Source organism: Macrobrachium nipponense, chromosome 20 (assembly GCF_015104395.2).
Source record: "Macrobrachium nipponense isolate FS-2020 chromosome 20, ASM1510439v2, whole genome shotgun sequence".
Classification (NCBI taxonomy): Eukaryota; Metazoa; Arthropoda; class Malacostraca; order Decapoda; family Palaemonidae; genus Macrobrachium; species Macrobrachium nipponense.
Window position 1 is genome coordinate 61,056,767 of NC_061089.1, and position 21,933 is coordinate 61,078,699.

A 21,933-nucleotide genomic window follows, 5' to 3' on the forward strand; every position below is an offset into this window, starting at 1 on the left:
CTTCCTGGCGTATGCCGAGGAAGTTGAAGGTATCGGAGGAGACAGAACTGACGCTACCCCCCTCTCCCCCTGACGGTCGCCTCCAATCACTTGCGCGTACGTCCTGGTTGGTCCTAAGACCATACGTGGCACGTGCGGCGTCGTGACGGGATCGTGAGCGGCGCACCTCTCACGATCACTCCTAGCTACCTCGCTCTTCCCGGTGGTAGCCCGAGGAAGTTGAAGGTAGTGGAGAGACAGACCTGACGCTCCCCCCCCGCTCGCTGGCAGGACCAGCGTACGTGGGGCGCTGCAGCCGATCACCAACCCGCGGTGGGGATCGATCTGCAGGCCTGGCCGTGCCGCTCACCTGTGGCGAGCGGCTCGACTGAGCACGTCGACCCCGGTCCCCGTGCGTCAGACGAGCTGCTGCTGGTCACCGTATTCGCCCGGTCCCTGTGGGCGGCGGTCAGGTGACCTGCAGAGCTCGCTTTCGCCGTGAGACCGGTGAGCGTCCTCGCGGGCACGTCAACCGCTGGTACCAGCCGAGGCTGGTACCGTCGGTCGAGGGGACCTGGGGGACCTCTTCCCACCTTAAACCGTGGCCGGTCAGAGACCGTCACGTCCACCCGAGGTACCGGCTGGTCGCTGCGAGAGCGGCCGCTGGCCTGGCGAGAGTCACCTGAGCGGCTCTCGACAGTCTTCTGCTCCGTGCCTCGGTCATGACGCTGATCGACTCAGGCGTCTTAACTTTGGCTGCACGGTCACCCGAAGGAGATCGTACACTCGGAACTTCTCGCGGACGAGAAACCGAGCCGGTACCTGGCTTAGCACAGAGCTGCCAAGACCAGGCGAGGGGTGTACCAGCGGTAGCCAGCACACCCGTTGGTCCCCGTCTTCTTCTTCTTCTCAGAAGGGGAGACGGGCCCCGTTCCCGAAGGAACAGGAGGACCAGCAGAAGAACCCCCCCGTCACACCGGAATGTGACGAGCCCTTCGAAGTTCCCGAAGGAGTCTTCTTAGGGGGAATAACAAAACCCGGTTACCAGCTGGTCGCTGCAGAGCGGCCGCTGGCTGGCCTGGCGAGAGTCACCTGAGCGGTTCTCGCCAGCCTTCTGCTCCTGCCGTGGTCTTGGCGCCGAGCGAACTCTGGCGCCGAAACTTTGGCTGCACGGTCTCCCGAGGGAGAGCGTACACTCGGGATCTCCCGCGAACGAGAGACCGACCGCCGGAACCTGGCGTAGCGGCATCGCCGCTAGCACCAGGCGAGGAGTACCAGAAGCTAACCGATACTCCTCTGGTCCCCGTCTATCTCTTCCTTACGGAAGGGGAGACGGGCCCCGCTCCCGAAGGAGCAGGAGGACCAGCAGAAGGACCCCCCGTCCCACCATCGGGTGGACGGCCCTTAGAAGTTCCCGAAGGAGACTTCTTAGGGGGGGAGGCAGCCTTCTTCTTCTTCGGCTTATGGGCCTTAGAAGTCGAAGGGGAAGAGGCAAGCAACAGACAAGACGAAGATCACCTTCCTCTTCTTCGTCAGCTCACGCAGGCAGTCGTCAGTCCTCCATCCAGGCCGGAGTCGGGCCTATGCCGAAGCAACACGGCCCGACTGCACCTGTCCGGAAGGACTGGGACTGGGGAAGACACACCATGGGCAGGACCAGCATGGACAGGCGCAGGAACCAGGAGCGACAGGAACAGCAAACCAGCTCAGGAGCGGCAGGAACAGCGGCAGCGGTAAACACAGAAGGGACAGCCAAGTCCAGTAGCGGGAACCACATCAGCGACAGTACGGCAGGCCCAGCCATCGCCTCGTAGAATCATCGGCAGCCAGCGTGGTACTGGCGGCCGTCCAGGGGCGAGCTGCTGGAACAGCGGAAGTCTGGGGGCAGGCAACACGAAGAAAACACAGGCGGCGGCGGCATACCCTCCTCGGTACGGCGGCGACCGGCCCTAGAAGCGGCAGACGGCGTCACCGACACAGCATGGGGAGTGTAGACCAGCGGGGGGAAGCAGCATAAGTCGGCCGTGAAGGTTGTAGTGGAGACCACTCCAAGGTCACCGCCCCAGACCTCGCTAGACTCTGCAGCAGATCGTGGATGCTAGGCACGCCCTGCAGCCGCAGTGGTCCATACCTGTCCAAGGTCGTTCTCCCACGGCTGTAGCACCTGCGGTAGCACAGACAGATTAGTAAGAGGGGTTCCCTCACGCACGGGGGGGGAGACATAATGCCCCACCCCGAACGGAAGGAAGAACCCCAAAACAAAAAAAAATACGAGGAAGCTGAGCGGGGGGGCATGGAAAGAAGACGAAGAATCGGATACCAAGGGAGTCGCGGGAGAGCTTTCCGACGACTTCCTGGCAGACCTTCGCTTCCCCTACCCCCTCGCACAGCAGGGAAAATTGACCATAATATGAAAATGAACAGAATACTGCACTTGCGATTTTCACTTCATAGAATTAAAGAGGGAAAAATCAATTCCCGGTAGAGCGGAGGAAAACTTGATCCATAATAATATGATGCTATCATAAATATATATGAAAATGAACAATACTGCACTTGCTATATTTTTCACTTTCACAGCAATAAATCGTAAGGATTAATTCCCGGGTAAAGAGCGGAAATTGATCCAAAATTAAATTTGATGCAATTTAATAAATGAAAATTAAAAGAAAACTGCATTGCGAATCCACTTTCATTGCATTCTATTCATACAAAATAAGAAGCTCTTGCCGAGCGCAATCAAGCTCTCGGCAACGAACGCACAGGGCAAAAAATATAATGAAAAAGAGTACTTACATCTTTCAAGTTACACACTTTCGCCCAAAATACATGACTCGGCGCGAGTGCGCCCGCCCTCGGCACCGAGACATAATTCAAGGGTTCAATTCATGAAAAGAGCGGAAATCGCCGTCTCTACGGCGATAGCTCCATGTTGATTCATAATTAAGTAATAAAATGAAAACAGTGTACTTACAGTTTCATTTTCAAGTCAAACCAACCATTAGTAGAAAACACAATATAAACCAAACCAGCATACGACGATGAAGCGGGCAGAGAGCGATGACGAACACGTCCTTCACACCCGCGGGGGCCGAAAGCAAAAGTGATTCTTCACCTCTCGGGCGCGCGGGTGCGCGCACGATCGGACAAGCAGTTAACTACCGTTCTCGCCCCTGTTCGAAGCTTACGACCGTCCCAGCTGCCGCTAGTTACCTTCCTATTGTTAAAGGACCGAGGGTTTATATTACGTATCGGAACAAAAAACATCTTTTCAAGAGATGTTTCGACATCACCGATACCACAAACCTCACCTTGCGTCAATTTTGGAAGGAGCATTTCGATATCGTCATATGCATCTGACTCATCGATCAAGCTTGGCAGGAGGTTTCGAGGCGAACCTTTAATTCTTCGTGGAGGAAACTCTGGCCTGATGCCGCATCCGCCCGAGACTTCGAGGGATTCGACGTGGACAAAGCTGATGCAGATTCAGAAACAGTTGACGATCCTGAAACTGTTTCGCAACCAGATCTTGACGAGATCGTTGCACTCGGCAAGTCCATGGGGCTGGATGTCGACGAGGACGACATCAATGACCTCTCGAGGAGCACCAAGAAGAGCTTACAACGGATGACCTGAATGAGTTGGAGGCCATGCAACATAACATCGTTCAAGAAGAGTTATCTAGCAGCGGCGAGGAGGAGGACCCTATGACAACGGCAGAAATTAAGGATGCTCTAGCTGCTTTTCATAAGGTGCAATCATTTGTAGAAAAGAGACACCCCGAAAAGGTTTACACAGGCTGTATGCTTGCACAGTTCGATGATGTTTGCCAGAGTCGTTTCAGGAACATTGTGAAAAGCAGGCAGAAGCAATCTTCCTTGGATAGTTATTTTTTAAAGAGGCCTTAAGTAGGAGTAAGCAAACAGGAAGATCCAAGTGATACTACGAAAAAACAAAGTTGAAAGTGGTAAAGTAATTGAAATTTTGTAAAAAAAAAAAAAAATTAATTTTAAGTTTTTTGTAAAGTTAAGTGTTAACGTTTTGTGCTATTTGTTAATGTGTTTCGTAAAGTTTAGTGTTAATGTTTCCTGTAATTTTTCAATGTGTTTCGTAAAGTTAAGTGTTAAAGTTTTCTACCATTTGTCCTCCTCCTCTGTCGCCACTTTCGGAGATCGCCTCACTAGAAAGGTAAGGTTCCACATTTTACTACATACGTACATATGTACGTACAGTATCTCTTGTACTATGTACACTAATACACTTTATTTACAGGTATGTAGTACATAGTAGTATACGTAGTTTAAGTTAGGTATTGAATGGTCCAAATTGTTGTATTTCATTATTTATTAGTCAATTTAGCTTTATTATAAAATTTACTGGGATGTTTTTGTAGAGCTTGGAATGAACTAGGGTATTTACATGTAAAATGTGGTTCAAGATATGAAAAAATCAGGTTACGAAGGCCACCTCGGAATAGATTAATTTTGTATCCTGAGGTACTACTGTATACACATTCCTATCTTGAATATGGTGGATTTCCCAAAAAAACGTCCAGAGGTAAATATTTAATAATTTTTTATGCCAAATGCATCTACATATAATATGACATTTGTCCAAATTGCATTTTTCCTAACTATACAAACCTGAGGTCCTTTTACAATAGGAAGGTACTAGCGGCAGCTGGATAGGTCGTAAGCTTTCGAACAAGGGGTTCGGTAGTTAACTGCTTGTCCGACAGGCGCGCGAGCGCGCGACTGGAGGTAACACAATCCGCTTTTGCTTTTGGCCCAAGCAAAAACTGCAGAGTGAGGGGTGGGGTGGCATGAGGTGGGGCTATGTGTAAAAGGACCTCAGGTTTGTATAGTTAGGAAAAATGCAATTTTGGACAAATTGTCATTTGTTCCGACACGGCATACAAACCTTCGGTCCTTTTACAATAGGAAGGACTCACTTCTTGGTGGTGGAATCTGAGTCTTTTGTGAACAGACTGGTGTTCGCCCAACCTTGGAAGCCTCCCTGGTCGTAAGAGCGAGGGAGGATCCAAGCCTCTGTCCGATTGGATCGGGAGGTGTGCACCGCAGGATCAATGGTCAGACCTCTCTGGACCGAGTACTAAGAGAGAGGCATGCGTATCTCTTCGTACCAGCAATGTAAGAACTTGTTCCTGTACAGGAGCAAATATAAAGTCATAGGTTTTGACTCTTGTAGGCATCCACTTACCCCCCTTGTAGAAGGAAGTGGTGGATATTCTGCTCCTATCCCTAGTGAAAGGGATAGGATGGGGCTCTGTCATATAGCTCACCTGCATCTCGTCCTCATCCAGCGTAGTGACGACCATGGCCCCTCTGCCCACAGGTAGAGGGGAAGGAAAAGATGGGAAGAGAGAGCCAGTCACTCACTCACTCACACATCCATCCACACGTCACACCAGGACTCGATGCTGTTCAGCCTGCGAGGGTCTGGGTTAGCTACACAACTTGTTGAGCAGCCACCACGGACGGGTCCCAAGGAAAATGTATCCAAGGACCTGTGGGCAATATCCCGAAGGTAGAAGGACGTAAGGTAGTCTGGTTAGACCAGACCCCTGCCTTCAGGACCTGCGCCACGGAGAAGTTCTTACGAACGCCAACGACGGGGCAATACTTCTGACTTCGTGAGCTCTCGGACGGGACGTACGGATGTCGTCACTACCATCAGCCTCATACGCCCTCCTGATGACCTCACGCAGCCAGAAAGAAAGAGTGTTCTTGGATACTTCTTTCTTGGTGACCCCGGTGCTAACGAAGAGGCGTCGACACTCAGGCCTGAGGTGTCGAGTTCTCTTCAGATAGCGCCGTAGCGCCCTCACAGGACAAAGCAGCATCTCATCCGCATCATTATCGGTGAAGTCCATTAGGGAGGGAATCGTGAATGACTCGAACCTGTCGTCAGGGATCGACGGGTTCTGAGTCTTTGCAACGAAGTCGGGACGAAATCGAGCGTCACGGATCCCCATCCCCTGGAGTGTCGTACATCATAGGAAAGACCATGAAGTTCCCCTACTCTCTTCGCCGATGCCAGGGCCAGCAAGAAGAGGGTCTTGAGGGTCAGATCCCTGTCCGACGACTCTCCGGAGTGGCTCGAACGGCGTTCGAGTCAGACTCCTAAGGACGAGAGTCACATCCCACGCAGGGGGCCTGAGTTCCCTGGGTGGGCAAGACCTTTCGAAGCTCCTCATAAGCAAGGAGATCTCGAACGAGGTTCGAGATGTCCAATCCCCTCAGTTTCAGGCGAGCGACAAGGCGGCTCTGTATCCTTTGACTGTGGGGACTGAGAGGAGCTTCTCTCGGCGAAGAAAACGAGGAAATCCGCTACCTGCTGAAGAGTGGCTCTGAGAGGATATAGACCCCCGTCTACGACACCAACCACAGAAGAACGGCTCCCACTTCCCTGGTACACAGCTGCAGAGGACTGACGGACGTTTCCAGCCATCTCTGTTGCTGCGCTACGAGAAAAGCCTCTCGTTCGCAAGAGATGGTGGATAACAGCCAGCCGTGAAGACGTAGAGACTGGACTGCTCGGTGGTACCACGGCTCGACGTGTGCTGGGCGGAGAAGGTTGTGCCAAGGGGGAATCTCTCTCGGTTCTCCTGCGAGAAGAGCCAGCAGGTCCGGATACCAAATGGCCTGTGGCCATTTGGGACCACCAGGATCATCCTGAGATTCGGGGTGACCAGTGCTCGACTGATCACTTTGCGAATCAGGCTGAACGGGGAAAGGCATAGGCGAAGAGGTTGTCCCACGGGTGTTTGAAGAGCGTCCTCTGCAGCTGCCCATGGGGTCCGGCAACGGCCGAAGAACACCTGGAGCTTCCTGTTGTGCCGGGTGGGCGAACGATCCACGACTGGTCGCCCCCACAGGTCGAAGAGCCTTTCCGCCACGTCCTGGTGTAGAGACCATTCGGTCCCTATCACCTGATCCCGACGGCTGAGCGTGTCTGCTACTACATTCCTCTTCCTGGAATGTAGCGTGCCGACAGCTCTATTGAGTGTGCCTCGGCCCACTCGTGCACCTGCCGAGTCAACTGGTACAACGGGAGAGACACTAGTCCCCCCTGTTTGTTGACGTAGGCCACCACCGTGGTGTTGTCGCACATCAACACCACTGAGTGTCCCATCAAGCGGTCCTGGAACTCTTGGAGAGCGAGGAACGCTGCCTTGAGTTCCAGTACATTGATGTGAGGTGCTTGTCGGTTCTCGTCCCACCCACTCCTGAAGTCAGCAACTCCTCCAGTGTGGCGCGCCCATCCCTCGGTCGATGCGTCTGAGAACAGCTGCATGTCCGGGGGGGGGGGTAGTGCGCAGGGGCACTCCTCTTAAGAGGTTCCTGTCGTCCAGCCACCAGGCTAGTTCCTGCCTCACCTCCTGTGTCAGTGACACTGGAAAGCTTGGGGGATCCGTCCGCCTGCGACCAACTCTCCTTTAGTCTCGCACTGAAGAGACCGCAGGTGAAGACGCCCGTGAGGGACTAACTTCTCGAGCGACGACAGGTGTCCGATCACGACTTGCCATCGCTGAGCTACCTGTTCCTCCTGCCGAGACAGGAACTGGTTGGCTGCCTCCCTGAATCTGCTGATCCGCGAGTCTGCGGGGAAGACTCGCCCTGCTAACCGTGTCGATCAGCATACCCAGGTACTTCATCCTCTGCTTGGGCTCGAGATCGGACTTCTCGAAGTTCACCACGATCCCCAGATCGCGACAGAACTCGAGCAGTCGATCCCTGTCCTGTAGCAACTGCGAGCGGAGCTCGCCAGGACTAACCAATCGTCGAGATACCTCATCAGACGTATCCCGTGCGAATGGGCCCAAGCAGACACCAGAGTGAACACTCGCGTGAACACCTGTGGGGCGGTTGAGAGACCGAAGCACAGTGCCCTGAACTGGTACACCGTCCCGTCGAGGATGAAGCGGAGGTACTTTCTGGAGGACTGATGAATGGGTATTTGGAAATACGCATCCTTCAAGTCCACTGAAAGCATGAAATCGTTCTCCCCTGATGGAGTCGAGCACTGAGCGTGCCGTCTCCATCGTGAACCGGGTCTGGCGCACAAACCGTTTCAGGGGAGAGAGATCTATCACCGGGCGCCAGCCTCCCGTAGATTTTTCCACCAGGAAGAGTCGACTGTAAAAGCCCGTGACTGATCCGTGACGATCTCTACAGCTCCCTTGCTCAGCATGGTCTTTATCTCCTGTCTCAGTGCTACGTCCTTCGATGACCCTGGAACGTACGACTGCTGTTGGACCGGGTTGGAGGTGAGGGGTGGCCGAGATTCGAAGGGTAATAGATATCCTTCCCGAGGACATCTACAATCCAGGTCTCGGCGCCGTAGCGCTGCCAAGTTGCCCAATGGCTGGCCAGGCACCCCCCCACTTCCGGCAGCAGGTGAGGGGGAACGCCGTCCCTAGCGTTTGCCCCCCTTTCCCCCCTTTTCTTCGACTTCTTCCCAGAGCCTCCACGGGATGAAGGAGGGCTGGGAGGAGGGCTGGTTACGGCTCCCCTTGCCAGAAGTTGAAGAAGACAGAGTCATTCCCCGGGGCTTCGACGCCGCAACCGTCTTAGCCGCCGAGGAAGCGCTAGCCGAGCTCTTAGACTTGGCCGCAGTCCGAGGCTGCCCAGAAGCCTTCGAGACTGCCTGGTGAACCAGACGGTCACTGTCGTCAGTGCGCCGTCTGTCCACCGCAGCGTCCACCATCTCTCCTGTGGGAAGAGAGACGTGGAACAACTCCGTAGAGGTCCGTTTCGTTTAAGTCCCAACGCCGCTTCACGCCCGGCCGCCCTGGAAACCCGAGTAAGGACAGCGTCCCTTCGTCTGGAGAACCATGGTTGGCCCACAGGTTCACCGTCTGGTGGGCAAGGAAGGAGATGGCTCTTCCCCCAGACTGGCAAAAGTCTCCTGAAGGCCGAGTCATCTTCGGGAGAAATTCCCCCGGAGTTGGCTGCGACCTTAGATACTGTGAGGGACCACAGATCTAGCCAGGAGACGGCCTGGAAAGCTGTCCATGGCGGTAGATTCCAGGCCGAGTGCCTCCTTGCTGCGAGAACCACAGGTTCTCGGACAGGAGCTGTTGCAGAGACACACCCGGAGTCAGCCTGGCTAACTCCGGGTTCACCTGTTTTTGGGCGCATCGGGGTCTTCAGATGGCACGTAAAACCGCCGCTGTCGTAGCAGAGGAGGTGGAAGCAGCTTGCTCGACCTGAGCCAGACGTTGAGCGAACCGTCTTGTCCGGAGACAAGCGATTCAACCTGGTCCCAGCATGAGTCCGCAAGCTCCGAACGCGGCAACCCCACCGTCGGTCTGGGTTCCCTCTCTTCGGGGCCCCAGAACGACTCGAGCCGGGACGTGGGCTCGGATGGTGGGAGCGGCGATCCTTCCCCGAGGTCGTTGTGCTGACGAATCAGCGCAATAACCTCGGCAAAGTTCCTCTGGATCTCAGGAGTGACTGCAATCCTGCGGAGATGGACCGTCCAGTCCCTCAAACAGGAGCACCTCCCGAGACCCTCCTCCCTCAAGGAGAGGAGCAGCGACAGCCCCCTCTCGGTCTCCTCCAACCACCTGTGCGTACGACCTGGCTGGTCCGAGAACCGAGCCTGGTGCGTACGACGCGGTGGCGGGATCCTGAGGGGCGCACCCCTCACGATCACTCCTCAATACCTCGCCCCTCCCGGTGTAACCCGAGGAGGTTGAAGGTATGGGAGAGGAAGACCTGACGCTCTCATCCTCGCTCGCTGGTAGAACCAGCGGGCTTGGAGGACTGCAGGCGATCGCCAACCCGCGGTGGCGATCGAGCTGCAGACCTAGTTCGAGCCGTCTCGCTGTGGAGAACGGCTGGACCGAGAACAGCGGCCCCGGTCTCGTGTGTCAGAGGAGCTGGTGCTGGTTGCCGTACCCGATCGCTCTCTGTGAGAGCGACGGTCAGGCGACCGGCGAGCTCCACTGTCACGGTGAGATCGGTGCGTATCCTCACGGTGCGTCAGTTCTGGCTACCCAGCCGTGCTGGTGCCGGCGAACGGGGGGGGACCTCTTCCCAGCCTCAGCCCGTGGCCGGTCATGGACCGTCACGTCCGCCCTCCGGGTAGCCAGCTGCTCGCCGCGAGAGCGAGAGCTGCCTGGTGAGAGTCGCGTGAGCGGCTGTCACCAGTCTTCCGCTCCGTGCCGTGAACCTGACGCTGAGCGGACTCAGAGGTCTGGTTCCTGGCTGCACGGTCGCTGGTAGGCGACCGTACACTCGGTACCTCTCGCGAACGAGCGGCCGAGACGGATCCTGCTGCTGTGGCCGAACCACTGACAGCAGGTGAGGAAGTGCCGGTGTTAGCCGGCACTCCTCTGGTCCCCGTAGTCTTCTTCCTTGCGGAAGAAGAGACGGGTCCTAGCCCCCGAAGGAGCAGGGTCACCAGCGGAAGAACCCCCCCGTCTCACCAGAGCAGAGACGGGCCCTTAGAAGTTCCCGAAGGAGACTTCTTAGGGGGGGGGTGGGGGGGGGGAGGCGACCTCTCTTCTCGGCGGGGGAGCCTTAGAAGAAGAAGGGGAAGAGGCGGCAGACGACGACGACGACGAAGAAGACGATGAAGACGACGACGACACCTTCCTCCTCTTCTTCTTCTTCTTCGTCAACCTTCTCAGGACCGACGTCAGATCTGTCATCCAGGACGGAGCCGGGGCTGCTGTTGCCGAAGCAACAGGGCCCGGACGCACCTGTCCGAACAGATCAGCATCGGGAGCAGCGGCGCCAGGAACAGGAACAACATCAGCAGGTGCAGGCATCACAGGAACGGCAGACGAGACAGCAGGAGCAGGTACAGGAACGGCAGCAGTGGTCACGGCAGGTACGGCAGACTGTGTAGGCGGTCCAGATGGCGGACCAGCGGCACAGACATCCTAGGTACCGGTGGGAGGTCCAGGGGCGAGCTCTTCGGGCACACACGAAGTCCGGTCCTCGCGGCAGCACGGCAAACCCAGGTGGCGGCATCACACTCCCCCTTTTTTTTTTTTTTTTTTTTAGAGTTACGGCGACTGGCCCCTGCACCGATGTAGTGGGTGTCACAGAGACCGCGTGCTGGGTGTACACCAGGTGAGGAGGTGAAGCGTAGCCGGGTGTTGTAAGGGTCGTGGTGTGGTCGAGACCGTTGCATGGGTGACCGCCACGGCGCCCGCGAGATGGTAGAGCAGCCCCTGACACTCGGCACGCCCTGCAAACCCCAACGTCATGCCCACACCTGTCCGAGGTCATCCTTCGCGGCAACCGCACCTGAGGAGGCAAAACAAGTCGGGTGATTAGGGGGATCCTCCTCTACGCTCGCCCGAACGACGAACGGATAGAGGACCCAGAGTACAACTGGACGTCAGGGTATCTAGCGCCCTCCTCCACACTCGATAAGTCAGGGGAAGAGAAGGACCTAGACACCCCCCCGAAGGGGAAGGCGCGAGACATGAAGTGAGCGGGCGGCAGGAAAGAAGACGAAGTGTCCGTCACCAAAGGAGTCGCGGGAGAGCTTTCCGACGACTCCTTTGCAGGCCTTCGTTTCTTCCTGCCCTCATACAAAGTCCACTGCGCCTCCGACCAATCATTACACACATCACAGGGCTCGGCTCGGGTGCATTCGCGCCCCCGACACCGAGCACATAAAATATGAGGGTCAATCTCCGGGAACGATCTGAACTTCCCGCATTTACGCCCTTCGATACCCGGCGGGAAAGTCTCCGTGGGGTAGCGAGGCGAGGAGATTCCATCATAATCACTAATTGAAGCAGCAATTAATATGAAAAAAGAGAATAATTGTACTTACAATAACTCTTTCACACACAATTACAACCAATACTTAGAAAGCAAACGACGAGAAGCGGGCAGAGAGCGTCGAACAACACGTCCATCCACCGCGAGGCCGAAAGCAAAAGTGATTTGTTTACCTCCCAGTCGCGCGCGCGCGCCTGTCGGACAAGCAGTTAACTACCGAACCCCTTGTTCGAAAGCTTACGACCTATCCAGCTGCCGCTAGTACCTTCCTATTGTAAAAGGACCGAAGGTTTGTATGCCGTGTCGGAACAAATTAAAATTATTATGGGATAAGTTGGACCTGTTGCAAACTAATACCAATAGCTATAAGTATGAATGTTAAATAAAGGGATAATGAGGGTATCAGTGTTACCTATCATAACCTTCCCTAGGCTAATCTAACTTAAACTAGCCTACCATATGTATCCTTACCTGAATAACTAGCAAACTGCAAATCTTAACTGACAACTGACTAATAAAAAGGAATTGCCTACAAATCAAGTCAGAACCAATAGGAAAGCACTGAAACATTTGGAAAAAAACAGAGGCAAGTAAGGGTAAAGAAAACTGTCTAGACTAGAGTATATAAGAAATAATGACCAATCTGCACTATACTTGTTGAAAAGGAAACACTCACGAAGTTTCCATGACAACATAAGGTGGTTGCCATGACTTGTCAGGAATGGACATCTTGAACTTGTCTTCAGCTGAACTCTGGCTCACTGTAACAATAGTAACATAACCATACGTTTAGGCTATGTAAGTTTTCTGGATTTGCTGTCTTCACTTGATTCTCAACAGGACCTAGGGATAGAAGGACAAAACCCTGATAAGGTCAAGACAACTACTCTGTTAATCTTAAAAAATATTTGGGTAGATCTAGGGTACCTATCCGCGGCGGCCCAGACTATGGCAGTTGCGGTTTTTCTATGCAGTTTTACCTACTGAACAAGAATATTAAGTAATATTTATTCGGACGACTGTCATTAACCCCCGGGGGAAAGAACTAAACACAGCGAAATACATTGGACGCCCCAATCCCTAGAGGATGTCGTATCCGCGGTTACATTTCTTGCAGGGTAATTCTAAAGAATAGTTCCACACGAACTGCAATGAACGTAACCGCGGATATGACATCCACTAGGGATTGGGGCGTCCAATGTATTTCGCTGTGTTTAGTACTGGCCCCTGGGGGTTAATTACAGTCGTCCAAATAAATATTACTTTAAATTCTTGTTCAGTAAGTAAAATAACATAGGAAAACATCAATTGCCAAATCTAGGCCACTGCAGATTGCTTCTGTAGAAATACCAATATTTGCTACTAATTTCCAAACAATGACAATTCCTAGTTGTTTCCCTTGTAGTATATGTTACCCCATAATTGTGAGGCTAGGCATGTAACCAAGGAGAAACGCATGTGATTCACAACAATAAGGGCTACACAAAAAATACATAAAATTAAAGATACCAATAAAGAAATATATGCTTCAATTGGGCAATAGGCAGAAAGGGGTAGGCGTTGGTAATTTCAGCTCCTAAATTTAGTCCAGTCGCTCTATTTCCAACATTCAGTGTTACTTGGAGGGGCCATGGGGTTGAAGCCCCACCCGCAGCCAGGTCATGGCATGATGCCTTGAGTCAGATTAAGAAGGAGAGTTCTGGTCAAGTCAGGGTGTGATGCTCTAGGAAAGGTAATTTTAGTTGGGTTGCAGCAAGTGCCAGACAATGAACCTGAATGGAAATTTAACCTTGCCAATCTGTTTCTGATATTCAGTGTTGCTTGGGGGAGATAGGGTAAAAAACCGCATGGTACAGGGGTGGACCATTTACGATCAATGTGTACAACCCCCAAAAAAGTACATTATAACGCGTCCTGACATCGGAGATGGGCATCAGACGCGACTTGTTGTTGGTGAGAAACGGAGCTAAAGACCTCTACTCCGGTGTCAGGACGCGTTATAATGTACTTTTCTTGGGGTTGTACACATTGATCGTTCATGGTCCACCCCTGTACCATGCAGTTTTTAACCCTATCTATTGGGTTGGGTGGGTGGGTGGGTGGGTGGTGGGTGGGGGCCCCAGGGGGGTGGCAGGAAGCAATGTTCTCACCACACAGCACCCTAAGTCAAGTTAAGAAGGTAAGGTCTGGTTAGGTCAGGATGTATAACTAGGTAGGTAGTTTAGGTTTGGCCAGTTTTCATGGTCGAACTTCTCACGCCGGTAGATCTAGGTAATAGCTAACTCCACGTTGGGTATTTCTTTAGAAATTAGATTTCTAGAGTTTACCGTTATTTTTGGAGAACGACTAATTATTTTATGTTTGTATGGTGCTTTTCTGTTGCAAGGAAGCAGTGGTTATTCAAAAACGGGACCAACGGCTTTACATGACTTCCGAACCACGTCAAGAGTAAACTTCTACCACCAGAAATACACATCTCTCACTCCTCAGTAGAATGCCCGAGAATTGAACTCGCGGCCACCAAGGTGGCATGCCAACACCATACTGACCATGCCACTGAGGCGCTTCAACTGTAATTAACCCGCAGGGGCTAGTAGGTACTAGCCTAGTTAAACACGGTGAAATACATTTGACGGCCAAATCTGTAATGGCTGTCGTATATTTGAGGAACGTTCCTTGCAGTCCGTGCTGAGTTAATGCCTAGAATTACCCTCAAGCCTAACCCTCTCTGCATCTCATAACTTAATTTAAGCCAACAAGAAAATCAAACATAGGCTAGGTACCTGGTAAATTTTGGCCCTTAAAGCCTAACCTATGCTAGGATAACACCAAAGTAGGCCATTTTCTTTAAAACGGCGTAGATTACGGTGTTAAAACCTGGGGTAGATCTGAATTACCAATGCGGGTTTTGGTTCAGATAGGTTAGCTCAGCTTATCCCAGGACTCTCGGAGTTCCTGCAGCTGTGAGTTTACCCTCAAAGATGGGTAGGTTTAGCCTTCCGGTAACCGGTAGTAGTATAGCCTAAAAATTAGTGTGTAGCTTAGCAAACAACGCAACACTACTACTAACAGATCACGTGCAACTAGCCAGTTGTAAACAATATATTGTACGACTAGGTTGTAACTTGTAAATGTCAAAAAATCACTTGAGAAATGACGAGATTTGAAAACCACAAAAAGAAGACGCCGTTTCGAAATGGCCAATCCTTTACAACGGCACCTCAAATTTCAATTTTCACAACTAAATAATCGAACCACATAAAAACTTAGCGGATAGAACATTTGATTTATGAATAAACGGCCGATCTTCAGAGTAGAATGGTACAGGATTTTTTTCAGTATCCAAATATTCTTCAGTGTTATATATTCTTGCTGTAGTCAGTGGCGTAGCTAGTAGGTATTCCATCATTTTTTTTCTTTTTTTGTGGGGGCAAAGAAAATTACACAAAACTAATACGTGTACCACATTTTTTAATTAGTAAAATATACTGATCTCGAATGTGTATATTCATGAGAATGAAGGGAAATAATGGTCATTGTAATAAGTAAACCTGTATTTGAAATTATAAGTTCAAATGCAATTTTCAACTTTTACTATATGCAAGTGTAGGTCAAATACTGTAATGTCAATTTCCTCACAAACTTTCAACACTAGCCTATTTTTTATTATCAAGTTTTAATTTTAAACTATAGAGTAATATCCTTGTCGTGTAAATGTATCAAAATAGGGCATATCATCAATATAACACAAAAAGACTTTTGACCCTCAAAAACATCTTCAAAATTTCAGCCCATCCTATTCCCTCTTTATCTCCTCTCCCTGGAAATTAACTCAGGCAGCAGTATCAAAAATAGCATTGGACTTCTTCAAAACTGAAACTATGCTTCAATCACTTTTAACTTCATACTACATAGGTTGATAAGATTAAGTTGGATAAAAATATCATGTAAGACATGATCGCTAGACCCACCAAAATGTTCAATTTTGGCTAAAATGGGAAGTCCAACTGGGGAGCCCAGCTTCTGACCGGGGAGTGCCCGGGCAACCGCTGGCCCTCCGCCCTCAAGAGTACGCCATGACTGTAGTTTGTAATTAGCTACTGTATTCTATATAATTAATTTCATTTATATTTCTCGTTGCTGTTAATTTTTTGGATTGAAATATATTACTTTCAATCATTAAGCTATAATCTATGACATAGATTTCGTTCCTAGGATGTACAAAGACAGAAGCAAATTTTCTGAGTAAAGGTGGGGAATAACTTAATTTTGTTGAAATCCCATGAAGATATTTAGAAGTTGGGAAATATCAGATATTTTGAAGTTGGGGAATATATGATTAAAATTATTGCCTACGATCAGCCATGTACATGATTGAATAATGTAAGGGTAGTAATAAAAAAAAAATTAAAACCGTAAATAATGTCAAAATGTACATCTAGCAAAAAATGGATGAAAGTTACCCTAAAGGATTAAAACAATTGTCTGGTTAATTTTAACTTAAATGAAAGTTTAGACAATGATAAAAAGAAAAAGTGACCACCTGTCCCAGAAACAAGAGGAAATATATTGGAAGAAAGGATAGATGTCAGGCATTTTTGTGGCTAAGGTCAGGCGCTGCCATAATATTGAAAATGAAAATTCTTCAGGGTTCAAAAATGTCCTACTAGCTTAACTCTTGTAATCTATTATCATTTTGGTTGTACAACGATAAAAAAATAATATCATCTCCCTGGTAACTTTAAATTACATTCAAACCTACAAGCTGTATCTCTCATACCACCCTTGCCTTTTCATTGTAGAGATGTATAGTCTGAGTTCTGTTCTAAAGTTCCAATTATTTTCCTCATGAATTTGTGTTCTTTTAAAATGTAATGCCTTTTTATCTCAGAAGTGTTGTATCTTCATAATCTTTGTTTGGTGTATTCTAAGAAGCATTTTTACCAAAGTTTTAATGGGTGTTGAATGCTTTGGACTTTTATATCAACATTAAGAAACCAATAACAATGTGTTGTTACTAATGTGCTTAATGTACCTAAACCAATCATGTCTTTGACTTGATTATTAGCACTGAACAATATGGCAATAAAGCATCCAAATGACAAATTCTAATTGCAGAGATTTGTTTCCTTTGAAAATGGTATCCAGACTAACATTAAAAGATAGTACGTATATGGATTCACCCCATATGTGGAGTGCTCAGAGGGGCATATAACTGAACTCTTGGTGGTCCAAATTTTTTTGGTAACCATGACCTCCTTCCATTGTTCACTTGGCATATGTAGATAAAGACTGAACTACCGTTAGTGGTTCTATTTGCAGAGCTATATTTGACAATATTTGGCATTAGTACATTTGATTCAAAGCGTTTGTCTTTACTGCACTTGAAAACATTAGAGTATCTACAACTCCATGCAGTTTGTTATTATTCATAAAGCTTCATGTAACTAAGTAATTTGATTTAGACCAGTCATAGAACGGTGTAAACCTGCCTGCCTATCTCTTGTATGCTTTATTGCGGTAATAAATTACTGCTATTACCTTATCCTATATTGTCCATATCACCATTTATATGGAGGTGCCCCCGTCAATGGTGGTTGACTTTAATAAAGAATTTAGGTCAAAGGCACCGGGACCTATGAGGTGCATCATCGCTGAAACGGAACTTAACAGTAAAAGGTTTGAAAGGTATAACCAGAGGAAAACCTCGAAGTTTCACTATGAATCAGCTATTAGGAGAGGGTGGAAGCGAACTGTTAGGAGAGGGTGGAAAGTAAGATGGAAGAAAGAGAATACTATGTTGTTTCTGTTCCTTTGGTTTTTCTTTAATATAATGGCTGGTATGATTACTGGAGCGATCATCTAACTCTCCTGTATACTAGCCGAGTTTACATGGATTTAAGAAATTTAGGCTGCTAAACCAAGCACTCATATTCTATGCTTTTAATGCACTCTGCATCTTTTCTCATACAAAAGACTAACAAAGATTGTAGTTGGGAAAATTATTGCTCTTAGACGTCTATATCCATTCAGGGTGTTGTTTGATAGCTTTTGCTCACTTTTATAGGAATACAAGATTTACGCCAAAGGCCAAGTGCTGGGACCTAAAAGGGCATTCAACGGTGAAAGGAAAATTGAGAGTAGAGGAGGCTGTTACAGGAGGAAAACCTCACATGCACTAAGAAAAAACTGTTATGAGAGGGTGGAAAGTAAGATGGAAGAAAGTGAACATGAACAAAGGTACAGTAAAAGGAATGAAAGAGGTTGCAGCTAGGGGCCGAAGGGTTGCTGCAAAGAACCTTAAGTAATGCCTAAAGTGCACTGACGGCACTACCTTCCTACAGGGTGCTCACTTTTAAGCTTGTGAAACACATATTGTGATGCATTGCTATATGTACCTTTAATGAAGCTTAATTACTAATCTGAGCTCTCACGCTGTGCACCGAGATAAAAAAAGCAACTGCATAAAAGATATCATTTATTTATAAATGCATGTACAGTATATATCTTTAACATTAACTATTCAAAACTTCAATGCAATGAAAACATCACAATCAACATAGTATTAAAAAATATCCTCTACAACAGTATATATAAATCACATTTTTAGTTTATGACTTAAAATTGTGGAAATAGATGACTATATGAGAATTCATGGTTAAATGCTATACAAAATATAAATTAAAGCAGCACTACTTTCCACTGGTAGTAGCAGAATCTGAAAGTACTGCCAGCCTTTGGAAGCTTTTGATGATTTTACCATTCTCCTCAAGCAATTTCATTACATGTTCCTGAGCTTCACACATCTCCTGCAACCTGGGGAAAAATGTAAATGCACATTAATTTCCAAATATGAATGTTTTTCTTTTCCTTTCTCTTTACCAAGATACTTGTACTTTTACTTCCTTTTCCTCAGCACATTTGTTGCTTTTTTATTCATGATAAATGTACTAAAAATCTTGGTAGGAATACTGCACAGAACCTTGGCAATATAAGGTTAACAATCTGAAATGAGATGCAATAAGATTTTAATAACTGGACATGCTACATATGTACAACAAAGTGCGATGAAATGTCACCACTAATCAAATCAATCATGCAATGGGACTGCTGGGGCATTTACATATCAATCTTACTGAACTATCTTTTCCCAGTTGGTAAAAGTGAAGAACTATCCATGAAATGATATGGTGTAGACTTCTCTGGAGTAAAAGCAACCACAGTACCATTACAAAGTTCTCGGTAATAAAAATCCCAAAAAAGAGTAAAGCCTGAAAATACATTAAATTCTAATCAGGTGAACTTGCATGCTTCTTAACAGGAGACAAAGATGTGACAAGCAAAAGTTAGAAAAAATAGGAAGATAAAATTTTGTGTATAGAAACTTCCAAGCTAAGAAGGCTAGTTGCAGGAAGGAGGAGGACACTGGCTCAAACACCCTGGGAACCTACCTTTGTGAAGGCCAATTTACCTTCCTGGTTTTCTGTTTTTCAACCAAATATATACACATGAAAAACTTGCTACAAACTAAAACAAATAAATATGTCAATGGCCATTTAAAACGGCAATAACACGGACCGAAATGGACCCTTCACCAATATATTAAATTATAAAACTCAATTACATTATAAAAAGTACAAAACAATACATACTGAAACAAAAAATATTTGTCTCTCTCAGCATGCACCTCTATGCTTTACCTTTCCCAATACTTGCATCTGAAGGACTAATTTAGATTTTTCTTTGCACAAAGATACACTTGGCTAAAATTAGACATAAGGAAACACTGAAGCAATTGTGATTTTACACAGATGACATAACTAAAATATTAACAAATATTTCAGACAAAACATTCTTAAGGAGGTCTAGCTACTTTGGGGGAAAAATTTCATAAATAACTATTATGAATCTGAGATTGAAACCTCATAATATATAAATACTACAAGTTATTGTTGTTTTATGTACAAGTATAAATGTCCCGAGTTATCAGTCATATAATCATGATGTCATAATGTTATATTTCCTGTTTTTGTTATAGCAGCTTCAGTTCCTTGCTGGACGAGTTGGTTGCGTACTTGCTTAACAATCTGGTAGCCAGAGTTTGCTCCCAGCAGCAGCCAGCGTGGAACAGGAGTGTATTTTCGGTAATTAATAATTCATTTCTTGATGCAAAGTGGTTTGGATCCCACAATAAGCTGTAGGTCCCGTTGCTAAGTAACCAATTGGTTCCTAGCAATGTAAATAACAATCTAATCCTTCAGGCTAGCCCTAGGAGAGCTATTAATCAGCTCAGTGGTCTAGTTACACTAAGATATACTTAAATTATAGCAGTTTCAATTTTGTCAATATGCATGAATTTTTGTTGTGAATAGTTTGAAAGTGTAAATGCTTTATTATAAACAGTTTTTCTTATTTATCTAAACGCTATGTAGTGCAGCCACATTATTATGTACACCTAAATGACGCCATAAAATAATAAGTTACAGTGCGTTTAAATAATTTTCTTCTTATATTTGGAAAAATCAGAAAGTGACCATTCAACTACCTTAGCAATATCAACAGAATGCCAAAGCTTCACATTGGATTTTTTACGAATATTTGATTGTGCAGAAATTTTATTTGATATACACTGACCTTTTAAAGTACAAAGGAATTCGATGGGGTTGGGGACAGAGGAAAATCGCAGAGTGATATTCTCTCCCTTTTCTTTTTTAGAACCACTGAAGTCGCATTTACTGAATAACTGCCTGTGTTCCTTGTCATCATCTCAACAACGAAAGTTGCTATAAGTACTGATTACTTACCATGATCACTTATTTTTACCCGGCAAAATGAGCATGATGGTTGCGAAAATAGGGATCAATTTTGCTACGCAGCAAGCCAGCTGCTACATACACCCTAGGTGCCCCTAAGGGCCCCAACAGCCTGTACACTGAAGTACGGCTTTTACCATGAGTTATAATGGATTCTTGAATGCCCCAGGAAGAATTTTAGCTGTTTTTTTAATTCTTATTTTTTCTACCTCAAAGTACCTAGACCCTCCTTAACTCTCATAGAGGTGGCCTGCAGAAGGTGTTTTTAGTAAAGGTATCTTATCTAGCTAAAATAAAACTGATAAAATTTAGATACTGAGCAAACTGAAGTTTATTCTGTAACAGAGTTTTCAAAAATTTCCAAAATCTGACATTCATAAGAAGTTGTCGAGTGAACAGTCACATAAAATATGCTTAACAGTAAGTGCTGTTCTAACAATGTGCATTCTAGAAGACACAAAAGATAATTTTTGCAAAGTTTTATTCCTATAAAATATGTTGGTCTTAACCTTCCATTGAAAAAAATATACATAAAATTTCAAAGAATTTAAAAAATAAGCCAAAACTAATGCACCAAATAAAGTTAAAAAGTATTGGGGTTAGATATATGTACAGTGTCTCCCACAATTCAGCCTTTGGGGAATGGTAATATGATAGTGTAACCTTTCATAAAGCTCCCATTATTCAAGGAGGGGTTAACAATAGCTGGCAACAATCACATGCAAAGCGAACATGAGGACAAAAACAAATAAGGGTTAGTGCAAGAGCTGAGTAGGAATGGAACAACTGTCTGGCATGAATTACTAACAAATATACCATTCTTAACATTCCCAGGCATACTGCTTTACTTATAGAACAACAGGTAAAGATACCCAAATTTATCTGTAGGCCTTCATACAAATGACAGTTTGTAATGACAATATGATATCATTCCATTAATTTCATCACCTTAGGCAATATCAAAGCACAACTACACTAATTCACTGCAAATCTCCATTAAGTTACACTTCAACATGACTATACAAAAGCAGGACTAGAACAAACCAAAAGAAGAGACTATTAAATTCCAATTTTCAAAAAGCAACATGCTATGGCACAGTATTACTTACGACAGTTTAACTTTAGCTTTGTTTATGTCTTCTTTCTTTGACTTCTGACTATCTTTATGTTTTGTACTATCTCCCTGTTCATTCTGTTTGTTTTTACCAGAATCTTGCATCTGAAATTAAAAAAAAAATAATTTTGGATTTTCCTTGGCAACTAACTACGACCTGTCTGTACCACTTCACCTATAAAATACACATTCTTGACTATTTATATGACTTATGCTTCTATGTACAAATGTCTTAACACGGGAGAAGAATTTTCTG

The 21,933-nt window shown here is 47.0% G+C and overlaps 2 protein-coding genes across 9 annotated transcripts in view; one reads left to right on the forward strand and one right to left on the reverse strand.

Moving 5' to 3' along the window:
* The window catches only part of LOC135226510 (inhibitor of nuclear factor kappa-B kinase subunit epsilon-like), a 282,872-nt gene that overhangs the window by 136,435 nt on the left and 124,504 nt on the right, over positions 1-21,933 (forward strand). The gene's annotated exons all lie outside the window — the stretch shown is intronic.
* Positions 18,216-21,933, reverse strand: part of LOC135226495 (serine/threonine-protein kinase TBK1-like) — a 99,638-nt gene continuing 95,920 nt past the window's right edge. For both annotated transcript variants that reach the window (XM_064266114.1, XM_064266122.1), the window contains 2 exons: positions 21,673-21,782; positions 18,216-18,566 (listed from right to left, as the gene is read on the reverse strand). In XM_064266114.1, coding sequence (XP_064122184.1) covers positions 18,443-18,566; positions 21,673-21,782 — 234 coding nt within the window. In that variant the 3' untranslated portion in view covers positions 18,216-18,442. The remainder of the gene's footprint in view (positions 18,567-21,672; positions 21,783-21,933) is intronic.